Source organism: Lagopus muta, chromosome 3 (genome assembly GCF_023343835.1).
Source record: "Lagopus muta isolate bLagMut1 chromosome 3, bLagMut1 primary, whole genome shotgun sequence".
In the NCBI taxonomy this organism is placed as follows: Eukaryota; Metazoa; Chordata; class Aves; order Galliformes; family Phasianidae; genus Lagopus; species Lagopus muta.
The window spans coordinates 58,034,103-58,059,690 of NC_064435.1; the positions used below are offsets into that span (position 1 = coordinate 58,034,103).

A 25,588-nucleotide genomic window follows, 5' to 3' on the forward strand; every position below is an offset into this window, starting at 1 on the left:
TTGGCTATATTTCATAGGACCTCTTGAAAAAACATAGTCATTATTTACAATGACAATTACAAAATTGTAATGGTTAAATCTGGAAAATTCATTAAGGTATGAAATATTCATTTCATAGCATAAATCATAACATATTGAAGCCATGGCACAGGTTGCCCAGAGAGGTGGTGGAAGCCTCGTCCCTGGAGACATTCAAGATCAGGCTGGACCAGGGACTGAGCAACCTGATGTAGCTGTAGGTGCCTCTGTTCATTGCGGTGGATTTAGACTAGGTGACCTTCAAAGGTCCTTTTCAACTCCACTGACTATGATTCTACATTTCTGAGATGGTCTTGCCTCTTTTTTTTTCTGCTCTTACCTTGGCTGACTTGTCAGCGCTATGTTCTCGTTTTCCTACATGGTTCCCCATGACAGATTACCAGAACTTCAAATTCTGAAACAGAATAAAAACAAAACAGAGATTTTAGAATCAATACATTCGTTATGAAATACAAATTCATTTTTCATCTGATCAAACAAAGAAAGAAACAGCTCTCATACAATAAACAGCAATACTAGAAAGCTTTCCCCGCTCTTTAAAGACACAAAGGAGGAAAAACTAAGCATTTGATTCACATATAAGCCAGGACTACTAGCATTTAGGCAGAAGCCCTACTGTTATCAATTAATCTCCAATTGAAAATCTTCATAAGAGATCAGGTAAGTTCTTTAGAATTCACATTTGCCATTACATAAACTGCAGTTGCAAACAACAACAAAACCACAAAACCCACCATACTAAACTGCTAACAGTTTGTTGTAGAGGTAGAATGTATATGTTCTTTATAGAATGCATTTTCATGGCAAGCACACAAAAAAAGTAACGCCAGCTCCTCTCTGAATTTTCTGGCTCACCACAGTGTATCTCAGCTCTAACAGGGCTTATGCAGGTTAAACCACAACACTCAAATTTCAGCTTTTAGTTTAACACCTGTGGTTACACTACATATTTCTTCCCGTAGAGGCATGTGTTTATTTAGAGTAACTTGCACAGCTGCTTCCTTCAGACAGTTTAAAGCAGTGCAAGGTATCATGTAAAGCCCTGAAACATAAAACTAAATGCATAAGAAGTTTCAAACGAACATTTCTCCCTCAGAATAATGAACTTTCACTCACGAAGTTCAGCTTTATGGTACTAGCCATAATATTTGTTACTCTGCAATAAATAGAATGCCGTGCACTCCTCTGGAGATTGGAAGGCTCTGGGAAGACCTCAGTGTGGTCTTCCAGCACTAAAGAGAGTTTATAAGCAAGAGAGGGACTGACTTTTTACATGATCTGATAGTGACAGGGCAAGGGGGAATGCCTTTAAACTGAAAGAGAGGAGATTTAGGTTGGAAGTCAGGAGAAAGGTTTTCACAGAGAGGGTGGAGAGGTGCTGGAACAGGTTTTCAAGAGAAGCTGTGGATGCCCCATCTCTGGAGGTGTTCAAGACCAAACCAGATGGGGCCCCAGTAAGGCCTCCAAGGTGGGGGGGGACTGGAACTGGATGAGATCTTTGATGTCTCTTCTAACTCAAAGCATTCTCTCATTGCAGAATAAACAGAGCACAGCAGAGCCCCACTCCCAGACTGCCAAGGTAGAAAAAGATACCAGGCACTGACGAACCACAATTGGTACCATGGTGTGAACTTAAATCAGATAAATGTTTAAAATAATTTGCTGGCCAGTGAAAAGAATAACATTTTCATGCCACCACAACCTGTGAATGATAAGAAAAGTTTTACTCTCAAGCGTCTGCACAAACAAAGCAAACAAGGTGGAAAAACCAGCAAAGAGACAAAGCATATGAAGTGGCACACTGAAGGCAAACTGTTTGCCAATGCATTCCCAATTCCAGTCTGAATAAATCCATCAGAAAGATGCTAAACATTGCACATGAGAAGGAATTAAATACAAAGCCAATAAATAGTCTTGGAGAGATGGAAATGCAAAACGCTATTCAGACTTCAGGAGTAGGAACTGAGAGTACACCTATGTCTGTGCCCAGCATCAGGTTTCTCTACAGGATCTGATTCAAATTCCTTCTGTAAGGATAAATCTACTTCCCCGCCAAAGAGACAAAAGCCAGTTTGAAAAAACACCTTAAAATTGACAGAATTCTTCACGCTACCTTATAAATGGAGAAATCTGTAATTAATCCTTCAGGGAAAAATGCTCAACAATTTCGCTCTGATGTGAATATGAAGCAGAAATGTACAGTGCAAATTGTTCAGTAGATACATGTGTAGGAAACAAAAACATGAATTTCGAGGGGACACAATGCAGATATGCAATGATCAGAGAACAGCATCAGTACCCACAAGCTGGGAAACACTAGAATGATTTACAGTGACAGAAAAACCCAATTTTTCATTTTACACTTGAGCAGAAGTCTAGCTTACTTGATTAAAACCTGAGAATACAGGTCATTTTCACTTCAGAATGCAAGCGCAGGCTGCTGTTAAGACTTAAACAGCAATTATTTGATTCTTGCTGCTCTGAGGAAGCCCCACTGCACAGTTTCTGTGTCTGCTGATCTTTATGCAATGAGTTGAGTCACTGACTTCAATGGGATTACTCACTGTGCAATCCTTGTAGGAACCTGCAGCCAAGTATTCAAAGAATCCGAGGTAAAAGATTTGTATTTTCTTTTAGTCACTTTCATAACATTCAGGTTGCCAGACTACAGAGCTCCGTACATAGCAAAGCAGCAGTTATTAACAAGCATTAACCCATCCACAGCCTTGTTTGCAAGGGAGTCCTTACATGCTTTAGCACTGATAAACTGTCACGGGAACAGTCATGAAGCTCCCAAAACAACGTGAAAACACAACTATTATAGAAATGCAGGAATCCTCATTGAATCAAACATGAATCAGACATTACAGTGAGTTTCTAAAATAGGCCTGAGCACGAGATCAAGCTCATGACCACAACAGCATGAGCCCTCCCACCTTCCTGGCGAAACCCATCGAGTTTCATAATTCCAGTGAGATGAAAGATTTGGCACATGACCATAAGTCACAGAGCACAAGGAGACTCCCCCGGTGCAGACTGGAAGCGATCGGAGTGTAGCAGCAGCTCCCCAGGAAGCTGAGGAAAGGCACTGCAAAGTGCCGTAGTTCTGCCCAGCCCAGAAACCAGCTGGATGGCCTCTGCTGCCAAAAACCAGCATTGCCCAAATGCAGGAATTAATCCAGATATCCAGGCTGCTTCCAGTAACTCTAGGAAAGAGCCCAGGGATTCCTCCTGGGGAAATCAACTCAACTGCCTTCCCCCATCGAGTCACCTTCCTTGGAAAGCCAGGCTAGCAGGTAACCTGATGGCCAAGCCTTCCTTTCTGCTTTCTTCATGATAGGAAGCTGTATTCCAGCTACCAACACCAGAAACACCACTGCCTCACCCAAAGAAGGAAATCCTCCTTACTATTTGCTAAATGAATATTTGTAGTTTAAAAAAAGAGGGTTCCAATCATCTTTCCGTACACATATAGTGTCCTATAGAGAGGTTTAAATTGTGATTCAGAATTTTTACTGAAAGACAAAACTTTGCTCCTTGAAACTTTCTGAATATATCAAGAAACACACTGGTATCAGATTTTTGCACGTTATGCTGTTTTGACTGCATACAAGCATACATTGACAGGAGCCTGAGAAAAGTCCACTCCTAATCATCACTCTAAAGCTGTCTTTCTCATCATCACTTCTCTATACTCTAAATAAAATCAATATACTTCAGCCCAGGAGCTAGCTTACAGTAACAACTAAAAAGTGATACCAGCTCAGGAGTTACACAGGGGTATAAGTCAATGCTTGTTCAATACAAATGCATTCTATTGAATATTAATGGTGATTTAGTTTTGAAACACATATACTACCTAATGTAAATCACAGGATGCTGAAAATGGATTGTTAAATATTATCTTTGAAGAGTAACTTAGTTATGTAAAATAAGGGTTCAGTCCAACCTCTTCCCACGCACTTAAGTGTGACTCAACAGAACTACACAGAATAGTAGAGGTATGCAAGTACTTACATATTTACAAGTACCAGATCATAATTATTACTTTGCACTACCTTGTCTAGGAATACGTATTCACCACAGCCTAATACTGGTGAGTAATGGTGCAGAGCTACACTGCTAGATACGTCTCCCAAGTGCTTACTCACATATGGGAAGAGTCAGCAGGGAATATAAAAATATATCAGGAATTTACTTTAAACTTCTTGCTAAATTAATGAATATTATTTTCTTTTTTTCTACTACATTCAAATCACATTAATCAAAATAAAACAGTTTAATTACCTTGAATAAATGAGCAAATTCTGTCTCATTTTGGAAGCCCTCTAATGCAGACACTTGGTGATGAACTTACCCAGCAGTGACACGCAAAACATTTGTTTTCCAGTGTCAGGCCCATGTTGTGCTGCTGACGTACTGCCCAGTACTTCCAAGAAGCTAGTTGGAAATGCTGGAATAGTTTTAACGCTCTCAGTGTGGCATACATCTTTAGAAAGAAGCCCTTCAGCCTTTGTCTCAAAACAGATTGAGATACTGGGCAAACCTAACCTGCTTCCTCAGTATTCTCTCCCCATGGTAATTTAGGACTCTGATGTATCAAGAAAGAAAACCCTGGCAGTCTCAGGTGAGTGACCTGTAGCTAATTGCATCAGCAGTCACAGCCAGAGATAGATGCAAGCAACCCCATCATAAAGTAATTCACCTCAGGGGCAAACTGCTTCCTAGAACTTCCTCCCTCTTGAAATTGTAGTGTTAAATTACCTTATGAAGCATAGTGCTTCATATCCCTTTCAAGTGTCATCATTATTTAATTTTTCATTAAACATGAAAGTGTGTAGTCCCTGCTAGACCAAGCCTTATTTCACTTTTGACTTCCACCATGGTATGTCTCTGAGGAACCCTTCCTGAAGGAAACGCACATTATTCTACATACATTTATCCATCATGAATGATCAAGCCCAAGATTTTAGTGGCGTTCATAATATACAGAGCAGAGAAGTTACCAGTAGTAAGCACAGACTTTACCAAGTGTATTTTAAATTATGTTCGTACAGAACCTTGCATAGCAGAATCCTGGCCTTCCGGGCCTATCAAAACATTACAGTCACTTTCATGCTTATTGGTAAACATGTGCTCCTTGGTGAGAATCTTAGACCTAAAACAGCAGCTCTCAAAGAGAAGGGTCGAATTCTGAAACACTGCTGATCTACGAAAGTGCTTCCTCATGCCCACACAGCATCTCAGGAGTTTACGTACACTTCGTGTACCATCACAAAATACACCAAAATATTTGAGATGTCTGTACATTTCTTCTTATTATTTTACCTTTTCTGACTGCTTTGATTACAGTTTTCCCTCTATCCTATAAGGACATCATCTTGCCTTTTATTTGTTGCATTTACTTATTTCCTGTAGTTTACACTTCTCACTTTTCTTCCTTTCTTCAGCTAGTGCCAGCCTAGAGAATAGAGAGGATCACATATATGCCTAATATATTCATTCCTTGAGTCTGATCCAAAAAAAGAAATGTTGCCCCACCAAGCAATTAGGATTGATGCGTCTATTCCTATTTCAGTCATTAACACTAAAAATCTCATTTCATTTGTTACGTACTGGCTTTACCAATACATCTTCACTTCTCATCCCTTTGGATAGCTCACTGAAAAACAGAACAATAACAAAGAAAACCCAATATTTTTCCCCATACTGCAGGACCTTTTAGGTCTGCACGGCATACAAAACTGAGGAGCAAGCATCAACTCGTCACAACCCTCTGAAAAGGCTCAGAGGCACAATGGCAGAATCACTGGTGTTTTTTTCCCCAGCACTCATGCACTCAAGGGACAAAATATTTTGACACTGCAATTTAATAAATAATGAGGGGGAAAAAAAGACAGTAAAATGGAGAGAGTTGAAGAAAGAACGGACACACCATAATCTCGTTCATTCTGTATTCAGTACAGACAGCAAGTGCAGTATGCTCTTAAGACAGAATGTTTCACTATCAGAACTTCTGCAGTCCCTTAAAGGTTTACATCCCTTGGGATGTCCCCCTCAAGAGCGTATTTCATCAGCAGGGGACTTAACCTCTTGACCTCAATGAAAAACACCTGTCCTAAATGCTGAAGTATTCAAAGAGAGAGAAATTAATGAGCAAATTAACATAACATAAATGTGGCATTAACCAGGAAAAAAGAAAACAAGGAAAACAGAATTCATTTTCACACAATAATTGCAGGTCACAATGATGATCTTCCTAGTAACACTGGTGGAAAAGGCAAGGAGCAATCAAGAAGTCATACAACAAGAATTGTTATTCGTTTCTTGGAGACTTCCAAGTTTTGAGCTTACAGTACTCTGCAACCAGAGAAGATCTATCACCTGTTTGCACATAAAAATAGAGATACCATGAAAATCAAAACAAGATACATTTGAAGACTCACATTTTTCTGTGTCTTCACTTAGTAAAACAAGTAGTCCTCTCCCAGTGATGAGCAGTATATTTTCTCTTTATAAGCAAGACAGGTCACCGAGGTTCCCCAGCAACACAGCCACTTTGATGATCAGTGTTGCACTAACACACCAGAGACTGATGTCAAAACGCACACCTGCAGCTCTGAATGCTCATGAATCAAAGGCACTATATGCTGGCTCTTATCTTCTCATATTCAAGTGACTGACAGGACAAGAAGATGATTCATCTTCTCCAGACACCGTTAACATTACTGTCAGAAAACAATGAACCACTATATCTTTCTCATTTAAATAACAACAACCCCCCAAAAAAACCTCTCTCTGCCCCACCTTTCTCTCTGTTCTGACTTCAAATATAATCTCTCCATACTGTAAACATGCCCGACCTAGAGTTGGGTTTCCTGTAAATGCTCCTCTATTACGTTTGGCATAAATATAGACATTACGAAAGACTGACTTTTCACCTTACTCCTAGCTGACTCTCTCTTGGCTCAGCCTACCACTTTAAAGCCGCCTCTCACTCCCCGTAAACATACTGCCAAGGAGGCAAAAAACTGAATCTGGTTTTCCAGACATGAAAGAATGCATCCTCAGGCTCCTCAGTATTCATGTGTTAAGTTTCTCTTCTTTTTGCCTTCTCTTTTCCTAGCCTGATTGCCTGAGTGTTCACACATGAAACCATGCTTTGAAAGTAATTTTTTTAAATTTGAAGTAACTTCATGAAAACTTATCCCCCAGGTTTTTAATTTGTGCTTAAGGTCTGTACTAAGATTCAAGGATCTTGTGACAACCTCCCAGTAGGTCACTTATCCACAGTTCATTAACACAAGCACAAATGAGACAGTCCAGCACAAAGCCATTTGTTCTGCAAGCTGCAAGTGACACTCATGAAGTGTCAGCAGGTATGTGCAAACTGCCTCTGAATCAATAAACTAATTCCAAGAGCAGAGTAGCTTACAGGGATACAGAGAAGCAAATTTTTTAACTGTGGCAACTATGGATACTGTGACACTGTTTTGGGATTTTCATAGAACCACAGAATGGTTTGAGATAGAATGGCCCTTTAAAGGTCACCTAGCCCAACTTCCCTGCAATGAACAGGGACACCTTTCAACCTAAATCATTCCATGATCTACAGCTAGATCAGGTTGCTCAGAGCCTGGTCTAACCTGACTTTGATTTTGGATTTTGTCTGTCAATGATACAGTGGCTTGCTTTCTCTTCTGAACTAAGAAAGCAAAAAGACCCTTTGCTGAGAATGACCATATACCTGAGAAATCAACAGATTTGTCTCCTTTCCAAATGGAATTTTATGCTGGGTACTTTGGCCCTTATTCACTTGAGGTCAGAGGCTCAGCAGGTTACAGTCACTCAGCTGTGAGTTGTTGCACCTGGAATTTTAAATTATTTATGATTAACAGCAGCAAGCCTGTCACTGAAATTTGCATGAGAAAGCACTTAGGTCTGTACATTGCCCTGATACCAGTACTGCAGCTGTGTACCTCAACAAATATGCTTTAAAGTGTGTTGTTTTGCATCACACTCAGACACTGCTTCACTTCAATCTTGAATTTCATGAACTAAATGTAGTACTCTCAGCTCTTATACAGGCTATGTACAAAGAACATAGAAATAACCATTACTGAATTAGTACTGAAGAGAACAAAAGATCCAGAAAAAAATATAATTCTATTTGAACACAATGTAAAAAAAAAAAACACACAAGACAATTATTTTCCCTTCTTTCATTAAAAAGGTGTGCTAACAGAGTGCTTCATGTTAAAAGGAAGACAAAAATGTGCCAGGCCAAACACTACTTTCTTCAACTTTTATGATTCTATGATTCAGTTCAGCACTTACATCAAACACGTATTTTATTCAGTGTAAAATAAATAAGTAAATCTTGCAATGTGTCAAAGTAACAGAGTAAGAAACCCGTGTTTTAATACGATTAACAGCAGTGTATTCATTTTCAAAGATGATTACCAAGATGCACCTCAAATCCTCTACATGATTAAAAGCTAAGTATTCTTAAAAGGTATTCACAGAGCCCATCACAATATCACAATATCCTTGAATAAGTTTCCCTCGTGAGGTATGAGGACACAAAGTATTCTATTTTAATTGCTAACTGAATGTTTCTAGAATAATGAAGGAAATGTTTCAATTATAATAACTGTGACAGGGTTCACAGCTGTGAAACCCGGTCTTATGATGCCAGACAGCACCAGAAGACAGACAGAAAGAACATTCCTTCCCTAAAGGTCTGGCAACTCAAGGGCACAAAACACATGAGCAGAAGGCAAACCTTTCTGCCATATCACAGATATAGAACACAGAGAAAGACAGCAAGAAAAATGATTTACAGCCTAGCAGACATTAGAAACTTAAATCCAGAGCTGTAATTCAGGAGGCCCTTTTCAGCTACCACATTCTTCTGGTGCTGCAATCAGCTACAACCAATGTCTCTTCTCCTGTTTAAAAAGCTCTTTGAGGACTTCTAGTTCTGACAGCCACAATGACATGGTGAAGCAGCATCACAGCATTCTGCACCGAGACCCCATCAGAATACAACAAGGTATTCTGCCACACACAGTCTTATTTCTGTAGACTTCCTCAGCATGCATTATGCTAACCATTAGGCTCAGGCTTATCACAAGGCAGAACAGCAACCACAGTACCATCCCCGGCCTGCCTTTTATAAACGGCTCCAGCGCTAAATAATGAGCTTGTGATTAGCATACTCACACAGGATGTGGGAAACCAGCCATCATTTTAGAAGGTACCAAGGGGAAAGATCAGCCTAGGAGGTGATCATAGGATAACCGTGAGTCACACACGTGATTTGGCAGGGGAAAAAAAAGATGTACATTGAGTCATGAGGGGATATTCCCAGTCAAGGCAGGGAAGAACTGATGTCACCACACAACCCACAAGCACAACTGCAGGTGGATGCAAGATACAGGGCTGTTCAGCCCCGTGTAGCAGTGTGAACTTTTTACTAGAAGAGATGCCAGGATGATGAAAGCAATGGGAGCTCATTATACAGGGATAAGACAAAACCCATGACATGGGTTTTACTTAAGAAAACTTAAACTTAAGAAAAACAAGGTTAAAATACAGTGTTGGAAGAGAAGAAAATATATACTGTCCAGGTATAAATCTAAGATGAATGTCAGAATGTTTCTAAACAGGAAAAGAGCAAGGTTCAGGAAGAACCAAAGGAGAACAGAAAACCTTGCTGCCTTTCAGACAAAAGATAGGAGTGTGATCACTGTTTCAGAGACTGCATGAATATCAGGGCCCTGGCACAGCCAGAAAGCAGCCCCAGGATCAGGGAATCCTTCTGCCTGAGGATGTTCATCTCTTGACAGCACACATGCGGCAAGGCAGGGCAGGGGAGGGCCAGGATCAGCTTTTGATTGAATCTGTTCACCTACTGACATCTGACCCTGTAAAAACCTCCAGTAACAGCCATCACAAGCTTGCAACATCATACAGTTGATGATCCAGCTAATAAGGGTTCCTCTGCCTTTGTAGAAGACTGAAGAAAGAAGATTGAAGAAAGACTTTCAGAAAACAGATACCAAGGTGCTCCTTTGGATAAATTCCTTCTTTCTTGCCCCGAACAGTAACTCCATCTAACGTGCTCCTTTCAGACCTTAGTTCACCCACAGCACTCTCAAGAAACAACAGCTTGTAACACTTAAAGGGAAGTCAAGATTTCAAGTTACTTTCTTAAGTACAAATCCTAGATACTTGAATCAAGAAGCTCTGTCACTTAATGCTTTCATGAATTATTTATCAGAGAAAACAATGGGTCTTTTATCAAATGTAGTATCTTGCTTAAAACAGCTCTCATTGAAATCTGTAAGAGGTCACTTTGCAAGCAATATTACACCGAGGTTTAGCTGCTTCATAACTTTTTTTTCTTCTTTAACCGGAAATCTGGCAATTCTAAGTCAGTGCTTATGGTTAATGAGAATGTTGCAGCTGGAGCTTTCCCTCCTGAACAGCTGCTGACTACCTGTGTGCACAGAACCAGTCCCATCTTTATGTCAGCACTGCCCATCTGTGGTCCCAAATACTTAACGTGATATTCTAAAACTTACAGTAATTCTGGATGGTCAAGCCTGCCATTACTATGTTAATGTTACAGTTGTAACAGTCTTATTTCAGTACATCCAATGAGCTTAATGGATTGCTATGTGGAAATATTTATTAATAAATCCATTCCATGTGTGAGGTTTAAACACCTGTGAAATGCTAACATGAAAAACAAAACTTTGCTAAGACAAGAAAGAAAAAACATGTCCCCACTTTTTACTTGAAGCATGCCATATTCACTCAAACAGAAAAAAACTCAAACCACAGCACTGTCCCCCTCCCAAACCACAGGCTTCTTAACATCTGCTAAGGGTGTCTGAAAACATACTCTAACAGCACTGCTTAACATGAAAAACATACAAAGACTGCAAAGTGGAAAGTGATTTCTATCATAACTGGTTTCTGTTTGTGTGTTTGTTTCTAAACCAAGCTGCACGCAAACATTTCCTCTGTTTGGGCACATAAGAATTCACTTAAATTCACCCCCAAATTCAATTAGTAATGGACATGAGTTTCCCCTTACTTTGCCAACTACATCATATGAATGTCCATAAACACTGTAATGCCACCACACATTAGTTATCTGCTACAGGGGAGGAGCACTGCAGATAATTTCATGCACGTTCTCTCAGATGCCACACAGTGAAGAAGTACAGGCAGCTAATGATGGAGGCAGCCACTTCACACTAAGTAGGACTGTGATGCATGTGGGCTGGCACAAAAATGGTGTCACACTCACACTGAGCAGAAACCTGGGCACACAATCATTTTGGTATCAATTATTATTTTACTCACTTAAGTCCTAACACTCCTGTCATACCAACAGCTTGCTCAGTGTTTGCTCTCCCTCTGGATGCTTGCCCACAGCCAGGATGCACCATTCTGCACAACTGAGACAGCTTCATTATGCTTCTCCTCCCACCACACTTGCCTGATCTTACACTGTAAGCATAGTACTGCAAAAGTCTTATCCTTTACAACAGAGGCTCAACTAAGAGAATGTAACTGTATTTTTTAATTTTATCTAATGATAGCTTACAGGAACTTGAGTGATACTACGCTATTTAAATTTGGGTTTCTGTGTAGAGTTAGACCATTCGATCATAGATCATCCCTGTAAAAATGAGTGTCAATTTCAGTTACAACAAAGATAAAAATCTGTTCAAATACCTTTCAAGCACACAGTTCCCAGTAATAAACAGTTAAGAATAAGTCCAGGTTGGATGAGATACTGGACAATCTGGTCTAGTACTTGATCTAGTGGCTGGCAGCCTTATCTGTGGGAGAGGGATTAGAATGTGATGATTCTTGAGGTACCTTCCAATCCAAGCCATTCTATGATTCTGTGAACTGAAGAAATCTTTGAAACATTGAGTATATTAAAATGTCTAAAAGAGTAAATGACAGCCAACTGATTCAACTGACACTACAAGAGAAATTTTTATATAGAGAATGCAATTATACACTGGAATTGAGTCAACATGCTCAAGTGCCTCTCTCAATCAATAAAAGAAATTGCAAGATGATTCAATACCACAAAAAGACACATACAGAATAAGCTATCTGTTATGTATTTAAAAAACGGTGTGAAAACAAACACTGTCATAAAGCCTTCTTGCATATAGACAGCACATTCAGTGAGATACATGAGATCAGACTTACCATAAAATCATTTGGCTGTGCTCAGCTGAGTGGTCTTTTCTCACACAAGCAAACCCACAGAAGATTACAATGTCATTTTGCACCAGGAATACACTACAAAACTGGCTTTCATGCTTATGTGTGCCAATAGTCTTTGTTGTAATGTATGTGTGATTGTGAAACTACTTAAGTGCTCTCTTGCCAAAGCTCTGGTTATTCTTCCCAGGTTAAAGTAGAGAATCAATTGATTGTGAAATACCTTCAATTATTTGGCCATCTTCAAATGTAATACTGTGCCAAGGTTTTATTTGCATGTTAATCTTTTATTCATTTACTAAACTGGGCAGAAAAAATGTGAACTTACACTTCACAAATAATTAAAGCCTGAAAAACAGATTCCTAAAGCATAAGATCCATAGATACAGAAGTTCCTAAAATCTATTACGCATGTACTACTTACTATTAAGCATCTGCCTTTTTTTTTTTCCCTCCCATATACACATTTTCAGTTTACAAATGTTAATTGTATAATTACATAAGATTTTGGAATACATGTAAAATAGAGTTAAAATACTTCAGATTACTTGCAATCTGCCATGACTTTTTTCCAAAGTATTAAAGTCTTACTGAAACTAAGCACTATTAGAAGCATTAAAATTGTGAGCTAATTATACAAGCCATTCAAAGCATATTAAGAAAGCTGTATTTCTGATGACTTTATTGCTGATAGTATTGTTACTAGAACATTTCTAATAATAAAACATAACTACTGTTACATTCAGTTCAGCTGCTGGCTCTACAGAAAAGTTTCATTAAGCACATTTATAACCTTACTCCCAAGAGGTTTTTGAGATCCTAAACAATAACACAATTAATAAAAATGAATATACAAAACATAGCACTTAACTTCATATAGCATAAAACTAGAGGCAACCATCATTATATGATGAAACTATTTTGATACACGATGGACTACACAAAGTAACCACTGTTCACCAGTGCAAAGGCCAGAACCAGAAGGGTTCACGTGGTGCCAATGATAAGATCTGAAGAATACTAAGTTCCCCAATACGTTCTTGTGAACTTCTGGAGTACCACATCATCAGGCTAAATTTGTTCATTTCCTGCTAGATTCAAATGAAGTCTTGCTACATGTGAGATTGGTTTGTTTTCCAAAAACCATCCAACAGTGTGTGAGTAGTAAGGGAATATCAAAATGGTGAGTAAAAGAAAAAAAAAGCACCACAGGACTGATGAAGTTTTAAACGCCAATTAGAATGCAAATAAAGACTTCCTCTTGCAGACACGTGCGTCTATGTTTCCTGTTATTATCAACCTAATGGCAACATTATAGAATTAAATCAGTACAAAAGAGAATCCAAGATAAAGCTCACTGACTATAAGCAGTGCAAACCAATATAATTATTAAACTTACTGTCACTTCTGCTGCCACCCCCCTTTCTTGCAAATGACATACACAAGCAATAAGAACCACTCTAGCAGCAACATCCTGTTCCTAACAAGTGTGTTTCCTCAAGACATATGAAGTCCCAATGGATTCATCACCACTTTCTCAAGATTCAGGTGCCCCATCCTGTGACAAGTGACTCAGTACCTACAGCTGGACAACAACTATCCAGAAAAGGAGTGCAGGAAGAGCATTGCGCACAGGTTACCAATTCTGAAGGGTCATTGGGAAAGAAAGCATCACAATCCAGAACACTTTCACTGGTAGTCAGTGTCTCAGGTTCTCCCTGCATTATGTTCAGATCTAAGACCATCTGAATGCCATCTCTAGGCCTAAGAATTGGGTGATTGGAAATAGTCAGCACGGATCTAGCAAAATTATGTCATGCCTGACCACTATAATTTCTCTCTATGATAAAATCACAGGATTTGTGTATGAGAGGAAAGCAGTGGTGTCACCGAGCTTGCTTTCAGCAAGACTGTCAACACCATCTGTCTCCTCAGCATATTTGTATCTAAGCTGATCTAGGTTGCAGTCTAGATGGACTGACGACTAGGCAATATGAAAAACTCTATCATTAGGCTCAAACAGTAGTCATCAATGGTTCACACTCCACCCATAATCTGGTTACAAGCAGATAGGGTTCCCTGACCCATCTTTAAAATATTTAGCAGCAACCCAGCAGAGGCTAAGGAGCACATCCTCAGCAAGTCTGGGGAAAATATGTACTGAGGGGTGCAGCTGATGCACTGAAGGACAGGGCTGCCTTTCAGAATGGCTTAGGCTTGAGCAAGGGGCTGACAAAAACCCCTTGAAAGCACCGGCTGAAAACTGACTTGCTACTGAGCAGCTCTGTCGAAAAGGATGCAGGAATCCTGGAACACAGAAGGTGAGACATGAGTGAGCAGCCCAACTGGCAGCAATGGGGGCTCTGCACCGGTGTAGGGTGTCTGCTTCCAAAGGCCCTACCTGAAGCATCAGCCAACTGAAGCAAGGTCAGTGAAAGGCCATAAGGACTATGAGGAAAGGCTGAAGACGCAGGGTATTGTTCAGCTTGGAGAAGGTTTTGAAGCACTTAATAGCAACTTTCCAATATCCAGGAGTACATTATTGAAAAGGTAGAGCCCAAAGATAGAGTCCTCCATAGGTGGAGAACAATGTAAGCTATAGCTAGGTAGATACTTGCTATACATTTATCAGATAAAATGAAAAAAAAAAAATCACTGTGAGGATGATCAAGCATTGGAGGAGGTGGCCCTGAAACACAGTGGAATCTCTGTCCTTAGAGCTTTCCATGCCGAAGCTCAACATGTCGTCAGTAACTTGACTTGATCTTGTATATGTGACCCTGCTTCAGGCAGGAAGGTGGGCCAAGATCGCTCGAGGTCTCTTCTAAAATAAATTGTCCTGTGAATCAATGCTGAAATTATGTAAATACGCTATACACAGCATGCACATTTATGCACAACACATCCAAGCAGACAAGAGAAATTTCAAGCATCCACAGTAGATGCATTACAAACAATCCACATACAAGCAGTATAATTCAAAAACCTTCACTGTTCTGAGTTTTATTCACTTACACAGATGACAAAAACTGCCCATGCATGTATTTATTTAACTGGAATAAGTCCTTCAAAACCTCTGTAACACTTCTTGGTTCACTGCGTCAGTAAAACTGAACACAACCCAAAAAAATCACTCAGCAGCCCTGCAGTTATAAAAGGGAAAAAAAAAAGCTAAAATCAAAAGCTAATTATAAAGAAGAGACTACAGGTACACTATATGCTTCATGGCAGCTATAAAAGTCCTTTATGGTACAGTGAAAAATGCAGTTAAGAACTCTTAATATGCTGATACTCAGCATGGCACCAGATAACTGCATTAAGGCAAAGAACATACTTTTGTTGTTGCCGTATTTTGTTGTATGCTATTTGTAGGAGGCGTGTATCAGCCTTCCCACTAAAGCTCATTAGTAGGACAAAATATTACTCACAAAGAGATGAAATTTACAAGCTGTTAACAATAAAAGGCCAATTACAAGTAATGAAGAGTATTTCCCAACCCTCTGCACACTTTCCAGGGGTACAGAGAATTATTACTTGTGGCTACAGCCTTTATTTAGAACCCAGTTTCTCACCATACTAAAGAAGGCTGTGGGATTCAGTCGTTAGAATGTTTTTTTTTTTTTAAATAAGCATAATATCTCCATATATAAAGCTTTTTTTTAACTTTTGAGAAGAAAAGAACATTTCACAATCCACTCATCTACTCTAGCAGACAACCAAGATTTCAGACAAACTTTTCTATATCAACAATCCTGCATTCAGTTGAAAAGCACCTATTAAAATACCTTTTAAAAAACCCAATAACTACAACAACTTTCCCACGTGATCCTATTACAGGCTCTTTTCCATTGGACAAGAAAGATTTTCTGAAGAACAAAACAAAGCCAAATTATTGCTTGCCCTCCAGGCAAACAGTGCTGATTCAGACTATGCTGGTGAAAGCTATCTTATACTTCTTCAGAAACAAGTCAAGGCAAAGTAATAGCAAAGGTAAAAAATGACAAAAAACAAGCCAGGGAGTTAATGTTTTTACAGATTACACACTTTGTCTACCAAGAAGACCTTTGATACACTTAATTTCTACCATCTGGGGAGAGAGTCCAAGAGTAAAAGGCACAACAAGAGCCAAAGTAAATGATAAGTATGTTTCCCTCCAAGTCTGTTCCAACTACTTCAGCAAATATTGCAAGCCAAGAAATAATCACAAATAAAACATCACTCTTTTCTTTTTGCTTTCAGAAAAGTAAAAGGACAGTTCACACCCATGCTGACTTCAGAAATGTGAAGAGGTTCTTCCCATCTTCAATATTACCATTTTTTCTCATTTACAGAGTGTTTCCTGTACCTATCATAATCAAGAAACTGCTTCCACAATAGTTCACCATCTTTTGGTCTGCCTTTCATGCTGTGGACTTAACTTTGATCCCAGAAGCTGATGAGTCTCTTCTTAGGTTGGCTAAATCTAGGTTATGCAGGGAATTTGTCACAAACTCCAGGAGCACTTTCTTGGAGTGGGTGCCATGGAAAGCCACCCAAAATTCTAAATAAACTAGTCAGAAGAAAATGAAAGTGAATCAGAGGTATACAGATGACACTCATCTTTATGTGCAGATTTTGAGGCTGGAGTACAATAGTGGCTGTCACTGGGATCTACAGAATTGCAGCATTAAAAAAATATATACATATATATACAAAATATATATATACAGACTGTATGACACTAACCCAAGTTATACAAAGGCTGAGAAATGAATTAGATTGGTCAGTTGTAGCAGACAAGAAGCAGGTGATACTGATAGATAGGTAATGAAGAAAATTGGAGGATAAAGATCACCTCCATTACTCAATCAGAAATAACCAATCTAAATTTATACTTCAGCAATGTGCCTGGAATATCAGGTGCCAATTTGGCCAAGACAATATTTAATAATTTGCATCTGGCTAGGTAAGAGCAATTGCTGTTATAGATGTGAATCTTCCTACGTGGTGACAGAAATTTGAACTTAAATTACTTCAAAATATCATAGGAAGATGAAAATAAAGAATCCACCTTACATCAGTACAAGAAATCTTACTAACGGAGAAAAGTATACACACTAATACTAAGTTACGAATACTAAGTAGAAAGTACAGGAGAACTTCAGGCTGAAGTTATTACACTGGAAACTATGATTTTACTGTGATGTGTTTACAAGTAAAACATTTTATGTCCCAAGGTGAACTTACCTCCATGCTGCTTCCTACCTCCACACTGCACATAGGCAACATGTTTCCAGAAAAAGCTGACAGTAAATCTTTAGACAACAGGAGCAACTACACACTGTCCTCTGAAAGGCCTTTGGATATAAAGCAATGACTTCTAATCTGAAAAAGCCCTAACCTTCATGGTCCAATTTAGAACTGAAGAAGTTGTCTGGTCCCTGTCCACTATGTAACAGATGTTTTTCAGGGCTTTTTAAATCTTTGGAACGCATATGTTTTCAAGTAAGGGTGCTGATGCAATATACAAGTGCTTAACCTAAGCTAGTCCAATGCAGATAGGCATTATTTTTCATGGTCTTGTGTCTATTCACAAAACTATGATCAAGAAAACAAACTGAAAAATGTAGCCAAGTGCCAAGAACATTTGTATTTTTGACAACGTTCCCTCTCCTTTATTCTTAAAGAAATGCTTCCAGACAGTCAAGGATTAAAAGCAAACATTAAGACCAAGTACAACGGTTAGAAACAATACATAGGCAGAACTTAAAAGAACATAAGAGCTTTATGTGTGCCTATTAATACTGATCTTTCTCACTGCCAAGACTTTTTTTTCAAGTTACTGAATTCCAAAGACAGCTATAACTCGTCCAGCTGCATTGCACTACCTGAATTTTGACTTCTAAAGAACACTAAGAACAAAAACATCTTCATGTTGCGCATGTGACCCAAAGATTTCAACACTAAGCAGAAGCTGAAGATAACGCACTAGGTAAAGATATTAAAACATATATATACTACAAGTCCAAGTTAGTTTTAGGAATATCTGTTGCTGTGTATTTGCTTTGTTTTCCTCTCACTTTCAAAACATAATAGTTAGCTGTTAGATTCTCTCAGCTGTTAATGTTTCCAATCTGCAGTAGAAAGGATTGAAGTTCAGCATTTCCAGATGTTTACACTTCCCTGAAATGTTTAAGAAATGACACATTAAGGATTAGAACAATACACTAAGAAATTTTGCAAACGTTGGAGCAAAATTTAAAAGAAAGAGTCCTTCATTCCAATGCACAAAGCAAACTTATTACAGCTGATACATTGATTGGAGACAGTAAAAAAAAAAACCGAAAAACCACTATTGCTCCTTCAGTGCAGTCCTAGCATACTTCAGAGAGGGAAAGACTGATTTGAGCAATCTTTTCAGATTTATTACTTTACTTGCTTCTCCCTTTTGGAAGACTTCACTAAAATTTAGGGGAAAAAAAATCGATAGTGAAATAAAGATACAGAAAACTAACTTCTCTACTGAGTTATTTCAAAATCATTTCAGAACAGAAGAAAGAAAATAGCTGGAAATTTCCACGTTATTTCTTGTTTTTCTCTCACTTGCCCTTTGTGTGGGCTTTCCTGGGACTTGTCCAAGATTTATAGCTATTCCAAGCAGCAGAGCTGGGATCTCACTTCAACTGATGCAAGAAGCCTCAAAAAAAAAAAAAAAAAAGTTTCTGCTTTATTAACCAAAAATTTCTCCCACTATTTTTAAATGAGCATTTCAAGAAGCATAAATTTTATTCTTTATTTTCTGAATATAAGAAACACGGAATGTTTAAATCCAAATACTATGGTCTGGAACTGTTTAAGTATAAGTTACTTAGAAATGCTTCAGCCACAAATGATTGTTCTCAATAGACTACGAATCTTTTAAAGCAAACAGCAGAAGGTTGTATATTGACTCCTAAAGAAAAGTTAAACTCATTATGATCAACTTTTCACAGGTCAGTCCCTGCGAACCTCTTGAAGAAGATGGGGTGTAGTTAGCAAAAATGAGAGTTACTGCTATTTTCAGGAATTCAAGGGTAAAAAAGAACAGACAAAACACAACTCTGAAAACAGCTGGGAGAGCAAGAAAACACGAGCACAATTTGTTCTTCAGAAAAGCTAATGAAATTGCTATGCATTATCTATGTAACAGACATGAGAATTGTTCACTCCGCAAAAGCCCACACGTGGGTTCAACAGGGATTATGCTTGGTATTTGAATGGTGATTAGAGGGCTGGACAGAGAAATTGTTTTGCATGTTCTAATGCATGAAAATAACTAGAGAAATAAACAGAGAAAAAAAAAAAAGAATGATGTGTATGAGACAACTAAGTTAAAAACAAAAACAAAAACAAGCAACTAAAACGGTGTGATGGACCCTTTATTTAAGAGTCACCAAGTACAGAAGATCAGACGCTATCATTGTCTCACCGTGGGAGGGATGTCAGTTAAGTTTCATGCAATCCCTTTCAACCATAGCTAATCCTACAGTGCTTAGTATAATTAAGAACATCTTGTCTAAATTCTTGGGTGGGCGAAACCCCTGGAGAACTAGATTTCTATTCTGCCATTTTAATTTACTGCCTGATAAGGATCCCTATATTGGGCTCACTTAGTCCAAATGAAGCATTCACTTGATCCTTAGGGAAGGAGCAATCTTCCTGTGGAGCAATTAGAACAAGACCCAGAACCATGACCAAAGGGTACAGTAATACAGTTATAATGTAAACTCTGCTGAAGCCAGTGACTGCCTCGGGCATCAGGAGCAACTGGATTAGTCTCTCAGAGACTAACTTGATTATTTTACACTCAATACCTAATTAGATTCAAATTAAGCAGTTTATGCAGAAGGCTGGGTGCCCCTGAAAATGGCTATTAATAGAAGTAATAAGCAAATACAGTACCGGATTCCAGAGTTATCTGCCTCAAACTCCAGATATTTGAGCAGTGAAGCACTAGAGCACATATCCTTTTTCTGATCCTTCTTCCGTTGGTTGTTACTTCTACTTTATACATTTAAATAAATAAATACATAAATAAATTCAGGCTTCTTCAAAAATGAAGGCATTCTGTTGGCTTTTTGTTTTGTTGTTTTTTTTCCTTTTTTTTTTTTTCCTTTTTTTTTTTTTTTTTGGTAGCACCTAGCAAATCTGGAGCACTGAATCAGCTTTTACACTTGCCATCTTCATCGTAGTATTTTAAAGAAAGCAGGGAAACTCCTGTTTCATACAGTGGTATCAGTAGGCTGTATCAAAACTGCATCTAAACATTGTTGACCTACTGCTGCCAGCAGTGTTTAGGTAACATCACCATGGGACTGGGCACCTCACCACAAAACTGTGCTATCCTTTAATCTGTGATAGACTTTACACTTTAAACCTCTATGCAAGATTGGAGTCTTGGATTGCAAACGTTCTAGACTCCTCCCTTGTCAAACACAGGCTGCCAGTGCCTATGGCAAGGAACACCAGGTTTCACCCACATAAATCCTGAGTATGTTTTGCTGACTATTTAAATTTCTTGTATTCATCAAGATTAACTCAGTTTCGTTTTGGTTAGTAAAAATTTGAATCAAATTGCTCAACTTTCTGATATCTATTTCACATCACTGCCTTCTGGCAGTGAAGAAGTAAACAGAAAATGGGCAGTGTATCATCTGAACACTTACAACTTTTGCTATTTATGCTGCAAGCAAGTACAAGATGGGGGTTTCAGTTTAACCTGTATTCTCTCAACATTTTATAATGAAAGTGTTTCTTTAGTCATAACAATCATTTAGCAGAAAAATTAGAGCCTAAACCATAATGATATGTTCTATTTGATGGAATAAATAACTGAAGTGGCTATTTCAATCTTATGAATAATTTATATGTAATACTGAATAAAAACATCACAAAAAGAACAAACGGGAAATTTGTGCATATGCAGCAATACTGAGACTCAAGCATCAATTTTCCACATTGTGTTTCTCCCAGCAGTGCTCACAGAGCTCAATGGCATTCCCCTAGGCCAAGCTGCTCTTCTGCCTACCACTATTCCATGCATGCTCATTTCTAATCCAGTGCCCCACTAACACTCATCTTCTCCAACTCTCAGAGCTAGAAAGCAGTGAAAGCTGGAAAGCAGCGGAAGCATGCCCTAGTTCTGCTATTGATTTGTGAGGTGATCAGTGATAAGCCCTGGTTGCTGCCATGCCTTGAAAGCAGACACTGTTCTTCTCTGTATGTTCAGGATATCTTGAGTCTGGTATTGTACTTCTGATAGGTTTGTCTTCCAAGAGGATGGAAGGCCTCAGCTGATCAGAAATCTAAATGTTGTATGAGAACAAGTTAATGAAGAATAAAGCCCAATGCAAGAACAAGATTGTCAATAAAGTTTTCATGAATTCACAAAATTATGTGACTAAAAACATAAAATCATTTTTAAATTCCTAAAATTCCTATTATAAAGGTCTGTGGTGGACCAAAGTTTATCACTATGATAATGACCAGACACATTATAAGTACCCACTATGTCACTCATAGTTATTATCATCAGAACGGGGACTTGAAAAGTTTGTGTACCTTTTTTGTTGTTAATGTACAATACAGTTTTAAAATGATGTAAATGCTTAAGTTCTGCTTTTAATTGTCTAGTTAGTATATAAACCCAGTAAAGATAACATAACTTTGAATTTATCCTCTGCTCAGTGAGAACAAACTTGAATTCATTGCATTATAATGCACTGTAAGAGCATAACACTACTTTTTATTGTTGTTTACTATAAATACCAAACTTTATCTTAAATGGATAATCTCATAGCCCAATGTGTGAACATTCTTCAGTAAGTTAATATGCATTAATATAACTCCTATGCACTGGATTTTACTAACCAGAAATTGACTTTCAACTGTCCCATTTGATCTATAACATTTGTAATAGTGCTTACTTCCTCATAGGAATAGGTACTTCCCTATTTTCTTACTAGAAGCTTAAATGGGTTCAAACCTCCCACAGAAAGACAAAGATTTGTCCAATACAAAGGCAATAACTCTTCACCTAAGGGACTTTCAGAGCCACAAGTGCCTGGTCAGAGGTCCCTGTGAGCCTTCCCCTAGCATGGCCTTCCCCTGGCATCTGCTCTTGCCTGCTCCAGAAGGCTGTTGTATATCCTGCTATAGTGCTTTTTTAGTAATTCACAATGCATATAGGCAGAGCCAATGTAAAAAAATCCATGATGCTCGAGAGCTTTGATAGGCTCACACCAGTCATCATCGACTGCTCCAAGTCCATCAAAGTCTATTTCCTGCTCAGCTGCCAGCAGTAATCAACAAATTATTAACACAAACCTTAAGACAGCTCTCCTGCTCTGTTATTATTCACCATGAATGACAGCAAGCACTTTGTCATCCTTCCAGACAACAGTTTAGACACCATCACCTCGTAATTTATGGTTTAAGTCTATCTGCCTGGGAACTAGCAAGGCTCCAGTTGTGTATTAGGAGAGTGTACTAGGAAAGGCTGGATACTAGGAAAAATTTCTTCTCATAAAGAGCCATGAAGCAGTGGCACAGGCTGCCCAGGGAGGGGGGGAGTCACCATCCCTGGAAGTGTTGAAGCACCATGTGGATGTGACACTGAGGAACGTGGTCAGTGGGCATGGTAGAGGTGGCCGAGGTCTTTTCCAACCTGAATCATTCCACAGACACAGCCTTATACTTCGCAATGTCAGCATTTTAAAAACAACTAAACAACACACAGCAAAAACAAAAAAGTGTTATACACACTCTGTTAGCCCCACCCATTTGAGACCCAGTTCTGGTCCAAATAAGAAGAGGGAAAATATCAGTTCCTCAACAAGAATGCTTCCAGCATTTTCAAATGCTGTAATTTCATCATACCATTTCATCGCTTCCTCGTTCTTTTACAAAAACCAAACGTAGACCAAATGCAGCCCCAGTACTCTGAGGGATCAATATGATGCTCACAAGAAATACTGCCGTGAATAACCTATTCCAAACTACAAAGACAAGCGTTTACATTCCTTCCAGGATAAACCACGGAGCGATTTTCCACCAGTCCCCACGTACATGCTAACAGAACAAAACACCCCAAAACCGCAGTCTGGTAACCCAGCAGCCGGCAGCACCACAAACACGCTGATAACACTTATTCTAAACACTGCCAAACCCTACGTAGAAATTGCACGGCCTCAGCACACCAAGGGTACGGCAGCTTAAAAAAAATATACATACATATAACGATCATTTAAAAGAAACCGGGCCAGAAGGGCGAGAGACGTGAGCACCGGCCCCACGGCCAGCACCTGCCCGGCTCCTCAACCCGCCGCCGGCGCCTGCCGAGCAGCTCGCCTTTGAGGGGTTAACGTTAAAAAGCAGAAGTTCGCTGTCAAGCTGCAGAACTCCGGGCACGGCCGCGATGTGAAACCGGAAGCCCACGGAGCCGAGCGAGGGCCTCCTACTGCCGGCCGGGACGCGTTCCCCCCTCCCCGGGGTGGTTGTGTAACGCACGGCCCCCGCATGGGGAGCAGCCCCACGCCCGGGGAGCAGCCCCGCGCCGCGCCCGGCGGCCATCCCCGCGTACCTGTCCCGCGGGCGGGCAGCCCGGAGCCACCTGCTGTGCCGGAGCCACCTGCGCTGCGCTACAACCCGGGTGTCCCGCGGCACCGCCCGCCCCTCCTGCGCTCAGCCGGGCTCGCGGTGAATAGCAGCAAGTCAAAACGCTGCTCAAACCGCCCCGGGGGAGCCACTCGGTCCGCTCCCCGCAGCGCACCACCTCCCGCAACTCCCCGCCGGAAGGAAAAGCAATAATAAACCTAAGCGAAGCAGTAAACGGGAACGCACCGGCGTCTCCTTCTGGCTTGAGGCGCTCCGGGGGCTGCGCGCTGCATCCGCCGCGGGCGGGGGCAGATGGGGTGCGGGCGGGCGGGCAGCCACTCTCTCCTGGTGGCAGGGGGAAGGCTGGCGGCCGAGAGAAGTGATCCGCGCCGCGCTCCGCAGCGTGCGGCTCCCTTCCGTCCGAAGCGACTCCTCCCGCTCGCTGCTGGCGCTCCGGTGTCGTGCCTGCGGGTCACCGTCTCGCCGCCTCCTTGCCCCGCGCCCTCCCTCCCTTCCCTCGCTCAGCTCGGTTCTCCGGCCGCAGCCCCCGCTACCTGTGCCGGAGGTGCGTCCCGGCGGCTGCAGCGCCGCTCCCCGCCGCGCACGGCAGTCTCCGACCAGGAAGAGGCAGCGGGAGGGGGCACCGCCGTGCCCCGCAGCTCGCTTCGTCGGGAGGAGCCGGGGCGGATGAGCCCCTTCAGCCCCGCGGGGAAGCACGGAGTTGCCCCTAGGGCTCCGACTTTCCCCTGGGGTGTGGGAGTTCCTGTCTCAGGATGCGGGAGGCTAATAGCGGCCGCCTGCCAGCTTGCTGCCCTTAGCGGTGTGACAGCCCTGGGTACCCCTCGCTCACGGCAGTTAGCCTCACGGAGAAAAATCAAAGTCGTGTGCCAGCAAATGTAACTCCGTGCTGTGCCTGGTCAAACAAACCGTTGGCGTAACTTTCTGCCTCACCTCCCAGTGGTAAAACCCGCCTGGCCCGTGGCTTGGTGTCACAGTCAAACTTAGGGCATGTTTATGGGGAGAGGTTTGAAAGCATGAACCCTCAGGGTGCTCGGTATCCTAGAAGAAAGAGAAACTACCCTTTTAATTTCACCTGAATTTGGGAGGGAAGTTCACATCAGTGAGTGTCTTGGACAAGTCACGTTTGTTTCCATCCTGTGCAAGTGTTAAATATATATATACTTCATATTACAGATTACTTCTTCAAAAATAGGAAGTAAATTTATACATAGGGCTTTTTTGCCATTTTTAATTTCTTTTTACTTTTATTTTTTTAAACAAGTCTTTGTTAGGGGGGCTCATTGTGATTTCTCTATTTATCTATTGCACCTGTCAAGTGCATCATGTTTAAGCCTCAGCAGACGGAGAGTTATTATGTTAACTACCCACTAATTCCTCAGTATGCAAATCTTTTTTGGCTTGCTTCTCATCTATGAAGATGGAGGAGGTTTTAGACAATATTTTTGGCCACTTTATAAACTGTAGGCTCTTACAGATGAGCAGTCATTTAGATAAATATTTTCACTGTATGAAGGGAACTTCCTACAAGCAATGCCTCACAGTGAGAAGTTTGCAGTGTGTGCCTTTATTACTGTAAATATGAAGGCTACCAAACTGAATGCTAAACTCTTAGAACATTGAAGTATGAGGTTAAAAAAAATAATCATAGGTATAA

At 40.3% G+C, this 25,588-nt stretch overlaps 1 protein-coding gene across 5 annotated transcripts in view; it reads right to left on the reverse strand.

Moving 5' to 3' along the window:
• Window positions 1-24,387, reverse strand: part of LOC125690524 (myelin basic protein) — a 105,436-nt gene extending 81,049 nt beyond the window's left edge. The window contains exons 1-2 of one of the 5 annotated variants that reach the window (XM_048938898.1): window positions 24,160-24,387; window positions 359-433 (exon numbers count right to left, since the gene is read on the reverse strand). In XM_048938898.1, coding sequence (XP_048794855.1) covers window positions 359-409 — 51 coding nt within the window. In that variant the 5' untranslated portion in view covers window positions 410-433; window positions 24,160-24,387. Of the gene's footprint in view, window positions 1-358; window positions 434-6,485; window positions 6,733-12,285; window positions 12,394-23,899; window positions 24,092-24,159 lie in introns of those variants that run through there. The other 4 variants (XM_048938902.1, XM_048938899.1, XM_048938901.1 and 1 more) reach the window with 4 other exon arrangements.
• Window positions 24,388-25,588: the final 1,201 nt, after the last annotated feature.